The sequence below is a fragment of the Diabrotica virgifera genome, chromosome 10, assembly GCF_917563875.1.
Source record: "Diabrotica virgifera virgifera chromosome 10, PGI_DIABVI_V3a".
Taxonomy (NCBI): Eukaryota; Metazoa; Arthropoda; class Insecta; order Coleoptera; family Chrysomelidae; genus Diabrotica; species Diabrotica virgifera.
The window spans coordinates 118557268-118572707 of record NC_065452.1 but is presented as its reverse complement, the minus strand read 5'-3'; the positions used below and the strand labels follow the sequence as shown (position 1 = coordinate 118572707).

The window sequence follows — 15440 nt, the reverse complement described above, 5'->3', positions numbered from 1 at the left end:
TAGTTTGAATAAATCAGTTGATTGGATGATAAATTGGTTGATAAATTAAATATTTGTTCAAAAAAAATTAATTTTTGTAAAAAAAGTTATTTTTTTTTAAATCTATGGTTCACTTTACCAAACTTTTAATTATTCATAGTCAAATTTGATTTTTTTTTTATAAAAAATTAAGTAATCTTGTGGGGAAAAAAATAAATATGCCATTTTAATTGCCTATTTGTCTAATTTGTAAAAATCATATTAGAGTTTTCAAAAAGCGTATACAGGGTGAAATTTTTTCTAAGACCAAAACGAACTTATTTTTTAAATCCGGGCCTGATTTTTTTCTTGTTTGAATAAATCAGTTGATTGGTGGTAACATAAATTAAATATTTGTTAAAAAAAAATTAATTTTGGTAATAAAAGTTAATTTTGTTAAATATATGGTTCACTTTACCAAACTTTTAATTCATAATCAAATTTGATTTTTTTATAAAAAATTAAGCAATCGTGTGCGGAAAAAAATAAATATGTTATTTTAATTGCCTATTTGTCTAATTTGTAAAATTCATATTTTTCAAAAAGCTTATACAGGGTGAAATTTTTTCTAAGACCCAAACGAACTAATTTTTTAAAGCCGGACCTGATTTTTTTCTAGTTTGAGTAAATCAGTTGATTAGGTGGCAATAGTGTAACGATTGACCAAAATAAGAGACACATCGATCTGACCGTTCAAAAATTATGACGAATACAAATTTCTGTCAAAATGCGAAACTCGCCCTGTATATTATTAAACAATGGGAGCAGACACTTTTTAATGGTCATTTGTTATTCCCCATAGGGGCCTCTATACGAGGTAGGAGTATGTACAGTTCCTCATGACTCACCCTGTATAAGGTCCAAATTTTTACAGTGGTTGTAGATAGATAATGTCTAGTCCCGCTTAAAGTTTTATTGAAAAATGTATAAAAACAAGTAAAATAAAAAATAAAATCCAAACTTTTTTGGGTTTTTTTTGTAAGAGTATTTTAAAAAATTTAAAATAAATGTTTCTTTCACTCTAACTTTACAAAAATCTACGCGGGACTAAACAATGCATGTAGTCAAAATAAAACAAAAATTAGGTCTCTAAGTACTTTGGTTGCAGAGCTATGTGACATAATGTTAACATTGTCGTTAAATGGGACTTTGGGTGCCCTTAAGTCACTTACAACGAAAATAAATAAATATAAAAGAATACTCACTTAGGAATATTAAATCTATACAGATTTTGATAATAAATAAGTAAATCTACTTTAGTAACTCCTTTTTTGAGGGGCGCCTTAAGCCAGATAGACGCAGACGCTTGTTTTCCGGGTGACAAAATTCTGCCAGGTACATAAATTTTTGTTACATGGTTCTTCCTAATCATTTTGTCTCTGAGAGCTGGCACATTTAGGTCACTTAACTTAAAATTAAGGTAGTCTTTTACTTCTCCATCGGAAAGAATATGAGGAGATGGTGTTGCTATGTAGATGTTTTGGAGGGGCACAGCACTATTATTGCAAAAGGTAATTTTTACTTGGCGGATTTCATCCATTAAAAAGTCCGTATTTAACTCAGCAAATAATACCTGTAAATTAAGAAAACTGATAGATCAAAAGTTTTAGAACAAATAATAGGTTTGTTCTAGCATGTAGATTTGTATGATTTGACACCAGATATTGTATTGCTTTACTTCGCGTTCAATCCACAAACTGGTAGCAAACTGTTTTTTGACCCACTTTTTTATCGTAGAAAATACCAACGTCAAATGTGACTGGTACATGTTTGTTTTTATTAAACGCTTTTCTTTAGTTCAATCGTTTGCGTCAATCTTTAGACGCTAATTTGACTGCCTTTTCTTCAATGCAAATGAATAAAATTTTGCAGACATATGCATTTGCGGGAACAATACACGAATAGTCAATATAATTTTTTTTGTTTATTAATTGTTTAAATAAAAAAAAAAAACGATTTTAATGGAAAATGCTTAAATTCTCTTGTTTTTTACAATGTAGAAACTTGAAACTTTTACAGATTGTAGCTAAGTATATGAACTATACATAATTTCACTTTTTACGTTAATTGTTTACGTTATGCTTCATAAATAAACAATAAAGTTTCAAATTTATCCAGTTTTTGTCCGATTTCTATCCAGTTTTCAGCGAAAAAAAGTTATGGCACCGCAGAGACGAATGCTGCCTTTAGTATTTTCGTGGGCTTTGACTGTCCATAAAACGGAAGGTTCGACTGTTGACTACGCTGTCGTGAACTTAAGCCCGAAAATGTTTGCGTAAGGACAGGCTTACGTTGCATTGAGCCGAGTGCGATCATTAAGGTACGTATCCATACAAGGGTGAATCCCGCTCGGTGTAGCTGCTCAAATGGATACGGCATACGCTCCCCCTACATATAAACCGCAAACCAGTTGAATCGAAGAGGGTGAGCGCCGAGCGGCGATCACCGACGTATCTACTATGTGGGGCTGCTACACCGAGCGAGGTTTACCCTTGTATGGATACGTATCTTCAGACGGCTTGCGCATCTAAGAACTGCATTGCGAGAAATGGACATCCTAAGTCTTGACGTCACAAAATTGGGAGGAGCTTATATTTGGCTCCAAACAATTTTGTTTATAATGTTAAACACTCATATGGAATTTTTAATTTATTGTTTACGTGGTTTGTGTGACAAAATAAGACTTTTCATTTAGGTATTTAGTTAAAGGAACGTGCCAATTAAGAGATTTTTATTCGTTTTTACCCAGGTGAGTTAATTTAATGCAATGATTATAATGTAAACAGTTTTGAGGTTATGTTTATTTTCAATCACTAAGGAATAAAAACCATCTGAGCAAAAACGAATAAAAATCTCTTAATTAACACGTTTCTTTAACGAAATACCTAATGAAGTCTTATTTTGCCACACAAAGCACATAAATGAAAAATTCCTTATGACCACTTAACGTTACAAACAAAATTGTTTGGAGCCAATATAAGCTCCTCCCAATTTTGTGACATTTGTGACGTCAGACTTAGGCTGTCCATTAACAAGGTCTACACCGTGCAATAGTAAAGCATTAGAAGAGATGGAAAGACTGCGAAAACTGTAATAGGTGTAAATAATGATTTTGATTTAAGAAATGTATGAAGACATTACAGAAAATGTACAATGTATGTACCAAAAGTTGAAATAAATTCAAAAAATGTGTCTATCATATACCTACTTACATCCTTTTTTTAACATGACGATATATTTTAATGCTTGAAAAGTGTAAGACTAAAAAGTAAAAAATAAAAAAATATGAAAATTTTTTTTTAAGAAACGCTTTTCTTTAGCTATGAGTGACTAAAATTAAAAATATTATAAAAAAAATCAACCAGAAAGCAAAAAATAAAAAATATCAAACTCGAAGGATTATTCAAAAAAACGTTCGTTAAAAAATTAAAAAATCTAACACATTAGTTAAAGAAAAGCGTGGATCGCTATCCTCAAACCGTTTATTCGAAGAAGACGCGCCCCACGCTTTTCTTTAACGAAAGTGTTAGATTTTTTTCTTTTTTTTTTAACGAACGTTTTTTTCGAATAATCCTTCGAGTTTGATATTTTTTATTTTTTGCCTTGTAGTTGATTTTTTTGTAATATTTTTAATTTTAGTCACTCATAGTTAAAGGAAAGCGTTTGTTAAAAATTTTTTTTTCATATTTTTTTATTATTTATAATTTTGACGTTAGATTAGAAATACATTTTTGTTATAAGTATCCAAATTTTCAAGATTTATGCTAAATGTTGAAAATGAATGTTATAAACGTAAATAATGGTAAGTAATAATCAAAACATATTATTTTCATTTAAAATTTATAAACCTCAAAGAAATAATTCACCTGCGCAAATCACGAACTGAAAATTCGAACAAAATCCGCAAAAACTCTATTGACCGTTTGAACCAGTTTCTAAATCAAAATTTACTTTCGTTAGAACGGACAGTAAAGATCTTACTGTAGGAAATATGAAAAACTAACTTGTTAAAAAGATTGACTTTAAATTAATATGGTTCCACAAGCTATGCACAAATCGCTTACCTTAAAAATTGGTGTTCTTTAGGATTTGGTAAACTATGCAGACCCAAGTGTGACTACTCAATTCATCACTTCTCCTTTTGAATGGATTCCTTCCATGAAAATCACGATGCACGCGCGACGGTACCGTCAGATCACGAAAGGTTCGGAATTCGGAAGTTCTTTCACCGTTGAAGGCTGGAAGCGAAGTCGTACCTTCTGTCCTAAAGGTACCTACTAAACGGAGCATGTCCATTTGTATATGATGCGTAAAGCGATTTTTGTGCGTGTGGATAAGTAAAATTGATATCGCGCTTTTGTATAAAATAAATGAGTACATAAGGTTATTCTGCATCATTTTAAAGAGGGCAGAGAAAGCAACTAAATATAATTATTAAATTATCTAAAAACTTATTCTACCCAAAATAAATTAAATATCAGAATGATATTCAATATAAAATGAAGAAATAAGGATTCCCGAACAGTGTCAGTAAAGTGAATTTGTAAAAGTAAGAATTAAAAGAAAACATTACCTGAAGGCAGGGTGCAGGACATACAATATCAATTTCTAAGGGTTTGGTAGTACTTTCTTCACTATCCTCACTACTAGCATTCTTTGGATTAGAAACAGGGATAGTAATTGGTTGTTTCCCTTTGATACTACTGCTTCCTGTGCTTCCAGTTCCGGTTGAACTGGTCAATGTATAACAAAAACTATTTATTGTCAGTGTTCCTTCTGCTAAAGGAATAAGAGAGAGAATAATATCTGCTGTACTACTTCCTCCGATGATCAATGCTTTTGTAATGTAAGTTTTAATGATATCATCGTGTTTTTGAACTCCTGGTAGATTGCTTATTTGCTTATCTGCTGATTTATAGGTCCATAGTAAATGAATATCTGCCATATTAAGTAGTGTTTGGAGAGAATTCACCAGCTTCAGAGCAATTTGAATTGGTTCGTTAATAATAGCTACAGGTTTCATGCTCTCTAACTGGCGTATACCATACAATGTGACCATGGGTTTGAATATCAAAGGTGCTACGCCTTCTGCTTCATGAACGATCATTTCCTCAAGCTTTGTCCATTTGTTGTCGGTTACTTCATCATCTGACTCCTTGAGAGTAATATCTGTAGCTGCCGTTTTGCCAGGTGTCGATATAGGTCGTGAAGGACAAGCTAAAAGTCTTAAGGATTCGATATCTAGTTCTGGAACAGGCAAAATTGGACATACTTCTTGACTGGGATCTTCTTCAATTTCAATAGGTACCTTTAAACGTAAACTAGCAATCACATCAGATTCCTTGTCATGTCGGAGTTTATTCTGAAAAATAAGATAATGGTGCTAGAACTGAAAGAATTAAGAACTTAAGATATAATATTGAGAAAAAGGAGACATAAGATAAGATGACAAATACCTAGAACTATAGATCTTACCCCTAAAATTGTTAAATATTCTTTTAAATATGTAGCTTGCTGCTGGGCAGTCTGTTTACTCTCTCCTGTTAAAAGTTTGGCAAAAGATGATACAGCTTCATCGAATTGTTGCAAATTGTTTGCTTGTCGGCCAATGGTATAATGTATATGATCAGTGGCTAGGTCCCATCCTGTATTTTCGTATACTTGATATGCCTGTTTGTAACATTTTAAAGAAAATTTCCGTTGTGCGGCTTTAGCAAAGCGATGTCCTGCTAATACCTACAATATTTAAATAAATTCATGATCAAAATATTCCAATACATAATACGCATACAAAATACAAAGACAAAATACGCATACAAAATACACAAAATACGCGTACAAAATACACAAAATACGCATATAAAATATGCAAGTGTTACATAATTAGCCACCGACTGTTTGCAGCTCCTGGCCTAACAGACCCAAAGTTGTTTACTAAGTAACCTTTTTTATGATTTATGATGTTCGATTTTGTTCTAGACTTCCGGAGTACATTCTTTTAAACTTGAAAATAATATTCGAGATGTTGTTATTTATTTCTAGAACATTGTAATTATATATAAATAGGTATTTTTGGAATTAGGGGTTGAGTTGTGAATTTGAAAACGTCTGTGTAGTTTGATATGTAACGGGCGCGGTATATTTTTGAATTTGTAGTTAGATAAATTATTAGATTTAGTGTAATAAATAAATTAGATATCGTAGTTTGTAAAATAAAGGATATAAATTCAGTGTTTTTCATTTGTTCAATAAAGTCAACTAAAATTAAACATTAGTGCCTAAAAGAACATAAATTAAAAACAAAATAGTAAAGTCAACCGCGTAAATCAGTACACAAGCAAAAATATTGAGGTGAGAAATTTAGCCTTGATACAAGAGCTCTGGGCATATTTGTGCCAAATAAAAGGTCTATCGGTTACAGGGGGAGTACCAGTGGCGAAGCGTCCATGTAACCACTGTTACCATTTTTAACAGTTACAAATCTTGCAAATAAATATTTTATGACTACTACGAAATAATTCCATTTATATTTTTTACCAACAGAAATACTTGTTAATAGTACCTAATTCAGTAAATAGCCAACTAGACGCACGAAAATATTGGCGAGATATGTGAATCCATGGCACGTTATCATATTGCTGTTACCAATACTGGCACTGGTAACGGTACGCAGGAGAAACCTCGCTATCGCTCGGGACTAGCTCTGATAATTTTGAAGGAGCGACGGGTCTAGAGACGGCGCGCGGGCACGCTGTGCATATCAGTATTCTAACCATTTTGAAGATTGGTAACGTTGGTTTAGTACCTATTACAGATTACAGTGTGCGTGCATTTAAACATGGAAGAGTGTTGCTACGTATTGCGTAATTGATCAAATACTTGAAAAGTCATTCTACTTGTATATTTTTTATATATTATTTTAAAGAAAAAAATGATATTATTGAAAATGGAAGAATTAAAATATAAACAATAGTTTTCAAAATCTGTTCTTTTTCCTACTTGTTCATTTTTTTATGTTAATTTTATGGTAGAATAATATGTTTAGTGTGTTTATTATTTATTGTTATACCTGTTACATATACATAATAACGTACATATAATTTGGGAATAGTGATTTGTTTAATTTTATACCACAGGATTGAAAACAAAAACTTATATTTGGGAGGTTCAAAATATTTTTTTTAAATAAGATTTTTTTACATCTGGTTTTGGTAACACTTTAGAAAAAGTCACGCGTCGCCACTGGGGAGTACTTATATAATAGCAGCTCTGATGAAGTCCCGAGGGCTTGTATAAAAATTAATGGAGATTTGCTATGTCAATTGGCTTATTGTACGACCGGTGTAGAATACAAGGCTCCCAGAGAAACATTACAGGCGACTCATACAATGCATCAGGAGCTGGCTACTACGCTAAAACTTCTCGAAAGCAACCAATCCTCTTATTACAGGACACATTAAATATGCTAGGACAACTGCAAGCTACACTGGATCCGCACTGTGGTTACCGGCCAACTACTGACAAATAATAGACTGAACTCATACTAGATAACCAACTAACAGATAAGCAATGCTTATTGATATGAAGATACCTAACAATAAACATGTGTGTTAAATATGACGAAAAAATCGCACAGAATAGGAACCTGGTAATACAAATAAGGAGATAATGGAGAATGAAAATTGTCATTCCAAAGATCCTCTTAGAATGAGAGCAGAATAGCGTTGGCCTAGCGTTGAACTCGATGGCCTTAATAAAAATAATATCAAGTTAGAGAATGCTGCACTCTTAAACTTTCTTTGCTATTTAAATGGACGTGGAATTGTACACCAATGAGAATAGATATTGGGAACCAGTCCAAAATATTTTTTCTTTGCAGACGATGAAGTAATAATCACAAAGGAGGACGATATATATTACATGATTGGAATACGAAAATTTTGGGATTATCATCAAATTAATAAAGATAAACAATCATCAGTTTCTATTTGACATAGAAACATTAGACATAAAAAATTGTGAAGAATTCAAAATCATCCACAGTAATCTAGGTAAGAATGAACATCAACACGAAATTTCTAAATTACTTAAAATGGTACTTACCATATGAAAAGCGTATTTTCTGACCATTTTAGTCTGCAGAAAACAATACGAAGCTTGTTCAAGCAGCAAAGCAGAACGTAAATCAGATTCTTCACTAATCATTCTAATCAACTGGTGAGCTGCTTCTCCATACATTTTTCGAAATTTCAAACATTCAGATCCTAAAATCGTTGCTCTGGTAGCAAACTGGGGCATTCTGTAATAGTATTAAATAAATAGAAACCTATTGTTGATAAACAATATAATAGGAATTCACATAATCCTTAACCACTGACATGCGGTACGCCATACCGCGCCGAAAATATATTTTGTTGTATAACTTGTTTTATAAAAGATTCCTAGAACACCATATGTGTACCTTCAAGTGGTATGTAATTGTACCTGTTCCCAACCCTGCAGGTTTAGTCTTTGAGCTACGTTGACGTAAAGTTTTATTGCGGTATCACGTACCGCATGTCAGTGTTTATGTTTCTATAGTTAAAATCAGCTCATTCAGTATTCTTTCGCTATTTGTATGGCAGCAAGTTCATTCAGTTGTTCTACTTTCAATTTCAAGTGCTTTCAAGATTTTGTAAGAACCTTCACCATTTTATTAATATTATGCATGCGTTCATAATTTTCTTGAAAAAATAAAGTTTATTTTATTTGGAGCAGTATTTTATTTAACAGCAGTGTGAAGAATCATTGCGTAGTTGATGTAAATAACAAATACAGTGATATAAGACAAATTCATATTGAAAACAAAGGAGAATAGGCAACGGTATGACATACCGCATGTCAGAGTCTACGTCCTGAAACATCCACGTCAGTAGTTGAGGGTTAAACCATCGAATGTTTAAATGTACCGCGTGTCCCAATAAGAATGGCTCTCGGCCATATCTCAGGAACCGTTTATACTTACTACAGCTTTGGGGAAAAAATTTTATAACCAAAGTTGCCCCGAGAAAAGCCTGGAAATTATTTTCATAATTGTAAGTCCACCGCTAGAGGGCGTAATTGAATATCAAAAATTAAAAAATCGAAATTTTACAAAATTTGCCTAATGAAAGGGCACTGGAAATCCACTCATCGTATTCTTCATACAATTCTGTGCATATTTTATTTCACAAGTTTAAGTCTACCTGTGCAAATAAGAGGTGGGGGTGAGTGGGAACCTTGCTATGAAAAAATCGCTGTAAGTCCGGTTCTACTTAATCGATTTTTACAAACTTGGTCTTGTTGAAAACAGCTCTTTTTCGTCAATGTAATAGTTATAATTTGGAAACAGCCTATTACGTAATATGCCGGCTAGAAGGCGCTATTTATTTGTTTTTAGAAATCTAGTTTTCTTTCAAAAATATTAAATACAAGTATGTATTTTTTTTCCTGTATTACAAAATTAGACCAAATTAGCAACAGAATACCGAAAATAGCATGTCGATACCTTTTTTCTATCTCGAGATATCTTAAGAAACGTGTAAATTTTAAACATAACTGTTGCTGTCATATAAGTGGAAATATATAGAAGCACGTAGTGTGCTGTGGAAAAAAACAAAGGAGCATTGTCCAGATGTCACCGTATATAATGAATCAAAACAACAATAAGACAAATAACACTATAAAATATAACAAAAAAAGAGTGTGTGTACTTTGTACGCGAGTAAGAAGTTATACTTCTATTAGTATGATTTTAACGAAATAAATATATTTTAAACAGTTTAATTTTATTTTTATTTAAATATTACACTAATTTTAATACTTAAAATAATACCAAAAAAATAGCGTTAATATGTAAATTTTTATGAATTGTTGCCTCCGCGCATTTGCTTTTCTCTCGATAAATCGTAGAAAATGTAAAAACGTCAGATTTTCTACACAAATTTTTAATTTTTATTTCATTATATTTTAATATTAATTATCCTATTCCCAACTAAGATAAATACATAACTGTTATTGTCACCGGTAAACTAAGTTAAGGAAGTCAAAGTGGAAACAAGTAGTGTGCTATGGAAAAAAATAGAACTATTAGAAGTATTACCTTCAAAAAGTCATCATGTGTTAAATCAGTAAAACATAAAAATTTGTTCATTGATGGTTTGTTGTGGTTTGTTTCTATTAAATTTTATATAAAATTTATACACAGTGAAATTCAAGATGATTCTTACAAACGAAGAAGCATTTGACATGATAGCCATATTCTTTGAATGCATAATATATGCAACTGTTGCGGCTAGAATATATGCAATGAAATATCTCCAAAGACGTCACCCCAGTAGTAGAGTTTTTCATATTTTGTTTTGATTTATTATATACGGTGACATCTGGAAAATGTTTCTTTGTTTTTTTCCATAGCACACTACTTGCTTCTATATATTTCCGCTTATATGACAGCAACAGTTATGTTTAAAATTAACACGTTTCTTAAGATATCTCGAGATAGAAAAAAGGTATAGACATGCGGTTTTCGGTATTCTGTTGATAATTTGGTCTAATTTTGTAATACAGGGAAAAAAATACATAATTGTATTTAATATTTTCCAAAGAAAACTAGATTTATAAAAAGAAAATAAATAGCGCCTCCTAGCCGGCATATTACGTAATAGGCTCTTTCCAAATTATAACTATTACATTGACGAAAAGAGCTGTTTTCAACAAGACCAAGTTTGCAAAAATCGATTAAGCAGAACCAGACTTACAGCGATTTTTTCATAACAAGGTTCCCACTCACCCCCACCTCTTATTTGCACAGGTAGACTTAAACTTGTGAAATAAAATATGTGCAGAATTTTATGAAGAATACGATAATGGGATTTCCAGTGCCCTTTCATTAGGCAAATTTTGTAAAATTTCGATTTTTTAATTTTTGATATTCAATTACGCCCTCTAGCGGTGGACTTACAATTATGAAAATAATTTCCAGGCTTTTCTCGAGGCAAATTTTGTTATAAAATTTTTTTTGCCAAAGCTGTACTATAAACGGTTCCTGAGATATGGCCGAGCGCCATTCTTATTGGGACATCCGGTACAAAGTTTGAATGTTGATAAAATAAATGATTTATTAAATGACATTGAAGTTTTTAATTATATAAATATTCAAAACAGAACTCAAATGGTTAGAGTAAATCACTGTTATTCCAACATTTTTCCTGTAACCTTAATTGTTCTCCAAGGTTCACATCTGGGACCGCTACTATTTAATCTGTATTTATTAGTTGAGTTGACACTCAATTTTCAATATGTGAGGTTCATCCCCCTCAAATCACATCCACGTGGGTTAGAGTCCTGTGTTGCCCTGGGTAATATCCAGGAATATTTGCAACATCCATCTATTTTAATCATAATATGTAGTATCATATAAGATCTTATAACTTTTAAAGGGTTTTTACCCATAACTTTTTGGTGGCTCACGCATGCATGCTATGGGCTTAACACTGATGATGGATTACTTGTTAATCCGAAAACGTTTTGTTTTCTGATGTAACCCTATTGGGGTCTTTTAAATATACCTTTTACAAAGGATCCTGTATTTTTTCTATATTTATTAATGTTATTACCACTTGTTTTTCCGATACAAAAGCTCTGCTTTTCGCTGATGACGTTAAGTGCTTTACAATAATTAGATCTCATGATGATACTCTTGGACTACAATCAGATATTAATAAATTATCCCAATGGTGCTCTCTTAACCCGTTTGATCCCACGACATTTATTTTTCGATAATACAAAATTTTTTGAATGCCCTTGTTGAACCTGGATTAAATAGCAAAACTTCATTGATATTTGACATAAAAAAATGTAATTTTTAGCAAAAAGTAGGTGTACTCATACGAGTACAATGAGCTGATCGGGAGTCAAAATATAAAACATTGTGTGAAAATGAAAATGTTTTATTTTCTTACAATATTGTTAGGTACATAGTAATACGCACTTGGGTATATCCTGTATTATAATCTAACTAGTATGAAATTGTACTACAAAACAATCACGTTTCAAACACAGAGTAACTTCACACCTTATACTACAAGTCCAACGCACTTTGGTGGCATAGGCTACATCGAAGTTGTTTGTCTATTTTCTTTGGAAAATGACCGCTTTCATCCATTTTTAGACTAATTGGTACAAATTCTGCTAGTCGTTTTTTAGAACAAGTAGATTTTTTAATGTAGGTATTTTTAAATTTCTTGGAAACGGGTCCACAAAATTGTACTAGTCACCAATAATTGAGCTCTAGTGCATATCTGGTATCCAGTAAAAAGTAAAATAGCCAGAAATATCTTTATCTCTTCCTGCGTTACATAAAGTGATGATTATTATTTTGAACGGCATATATAATATATACTTGGCTGTTCTGTAATATAAGTATTCAATAATTTCATTGTCAAAAAATTTCTCGAAATAGTTCGATACGAGATTTACCTCGGATTTACTCTTTCATATCATCCAGACGGCCCTTGTAACCTGTTGTAGATGTCATACTAATATCAGTAATTTCTTCTGTCCAGTCAGATTCTTTGGTTTTATTTTGACCCTTCAATAAATTTTCTTTTCTAATGGCAATGGGAGGATTGTCTTCTTTGTCGTTGTCAGAGTCATCACTCATGTAATGAACTATTTCTCTATTTCTCCAGGAATATCATTCGGAAAGCTTTGGGTCTGAAGATCATCCTTATCTATGTCCTCATTTTCAGTTTGATAGTCAACCTTAGGAGGAATAACTACCGCCGATACATCTTATGAGTGAAACTCGCGATGTCATTTGAAGCTAAAGCGGGTGTTTTATATTTTCCATAAAATCCGATGGGACTCATAGGCCGCAATTTTTGAAAATCAATTCCAATACAAATATTGAACATGAAAGAATAAAAAACCAAATAAACATATTTGATCTCATTCAAACCCACTGTACTCAAATGAGTACATGTCTATTTTGTAACATAAAAACAACAATAATAAAAAGATTCTTACACTATATAAATAAACATTACCAGTACTTACCCTTCCAACAATATAAGTTAAAAAATGATAAATAATATCAAAACCACAAAATAGCAACACTTCAATGATTCAACAGAAATATGGAGGTTAGCTTCTAATTACTGCGTCACAGGTTAGGAAGAGGAGCGCCTCCGAGAGTATAATTTGTGAAAATCTATTAGAACACTTCTCAATAGAATCGGATATATACATGGAGTACCACTCTTTTGCAAGAAGTGTCACTACTAGGCCATTTTTGCTGCTGTACTCGGACGAGTACAGTGTGACCAAATGGGAATGGCATGGAATTAAATGTTGGTAAGTGTTATATTATGAAACAACCAATACAGAAGTAAAAACTTCGAGATGTATTCTGGTATAAAATCGTTTATTTAAAAACTATAAAATGTCATCGATTGCAGAACGTTTTCGTTCTAAACAGAACATCTTCAGTGCCTATAATGAAGTATTTCCACGTTAGATTAAAGCAAAAGGTTAAAAAAGTGACTGTTAAAATGAAAAATGTGGGAATACTTACATCCTGCCGAGAACAACACTATTTACGGTGTGCTAGTTTCAAAATACTCGGCAGGATGTAAGTATTCCCACATTTTTCATTTTAACAGTCACTTTTTTAACCTTTTGCTTTAATCTAACGTGGAAATACTTCATTCTAGGCACTGAAGATGTTCTGTTTAGAACGAAAACGTTCTGCAATCGATGACATTTTATAGTTTTTAAATAAACGATTTTATACCAGAATACATCTCGAAGTTTTTACTTCTGTATTGGTTTTTTAAACTATGGTATACAGCCAACTATTGGGATTTTCCCATTGATTTTTTTGTTATATTATGCGTTTCTGTAGGAATCACCATTTGCTAACACATGACTATACTATTAACGATCAAGCATTGCAATCATGCACACAAATCAGAGACCTGGGGATAATATTGGACTCTTCACTCAGCTTTAAACACCACATTAATACCGTTGCCCAAAAGTCTATGAAAATGCTTGGTTTCATTAAAAGAACATCTCGTAATTTCACAGATATCAATTCAATGAAAATTTTATATTGCTCACTTGTTAGATTTAATCTTGATTTTTGTTCTTCTGTGTGGTCTCCATATTATCTAGTCCGTAAAAATAAACTTGATAGAGTTCAACCTTTCTCAGATATGTAGCTTTTAAAAAACATATATATCGTAACTACACGGATATTGAATTATTATTGAATATTACTTCATTAGAAACCCGTAGAAAAAGAAAAGATCTGACAATCTTATTCAACATTTACTGGTAATAGTAGGTATCCCGACCTTCTGCCAAACATTAGTCTTTTTGTTCCTACTCGGTCAACAAGACAAACTCAAACTTTTCATATAAGCTTCCATAGATATAACTATACTTTCAACAATTTTTTACCACGAATACTTAGACTTGCGAATTCTCTAAATGACTTGAACATATTCTGCAATTCCTTGTATAGATTTAAAAACCATTTGTTGAACATACAAATATAACTGGGTGTTAATGATATAATTTCTATCATCAATTTTTAAACTTAAATATTGTTTGTTTTTTATATCGTAATGTTCTTTTTTTTTTCCTTTAACTTAATACTTCCACTGTTTTTGTTTTTGTCTTTGTAATATTTTTTTTGTACTAATCTTTTTTGAATTGGGCTTGCCCGTAAATCAGTAAAAAAAACAAAACAAACCAACATTTTTGTACGCCACTGCAAAAACTAAGAATAACGCTGAATCATCATCACCATTTCTTGGGATTTGGTACCTATAATTTTGAAACTATGGTATAGCCCTGCTTGTGTCTTATATCCTCCCAAGATTATTACTCTTCTTCTTCTTCTAGTGCCTATCCATTTCGGATGTTGGAGATCATCATGGCAATCTGTGCCTTGCACACTGCTGCTCTGAAAATGTTTGTGGTTGTTGTGTTGAACCACATACATACGATTTTTCAGCCACGAAATCCTTCGCCTTCCTGGTTCTCGCTATCCATCTACTTTTCACTGTAAAATTAGTTGCAGCAATCCATATCTTTTACTGTTCCTCATGATGTGTTTTTATTAAGGTTAACATCTCTCTTTCTTTGTGTATTCTTCGTAACAGTCCTGATTAGTAACGTGGTCGGTATAAGATATCTTCAGGACTCAACGATAAAACCACATTGCGAAAGCCTCAATTTTCTTGCAGGAAGAGTCTATGACGCAACTCCGTACAACAATATTGTAAAGATAAAATATCGTAGTATCCTGATTTTTATGGGTATTGATAAATCATAACATTTCATTTGAATAGCTTAGCCATTTTTTGAAATGTAGACCTTGCTTTCTTTATTCT

The 15440-nt window shown here is 32.1% G+C and overlaps 1 protein-coding gene across 1 annotated transcript in view; it reads right to left on the bottom strand.

Annotated features, from left to right (window-relative positions):
- The window catches only part of LOC114330793 (trafficking protein particle complex subunit 8), a 65813-nt gene that overhangs the window by 28133 nt on the left and 22240 nt on the right, over positions 1-15440 (bottom strand). The window contains exons 6-9 of the mRNA XM_028280202.2: positions 8122-8317; positions 5494-5754; positions 4592-5380; positions 1224-1591 (exon numbers count right to left, since the gene is read on the bottom strand). Coding sequence (XP_028136003.2) covers positions 1224-1591; positions 4592-5380; positions 5494-5754; positions 8122-8317 — 1614 coding nt within the window. The remainder of the gene's footprint in view (positions 1-1223; positions 1592-4591; positions 5381-5493; positions 5755-8121; positions 8318-15440) is intronic.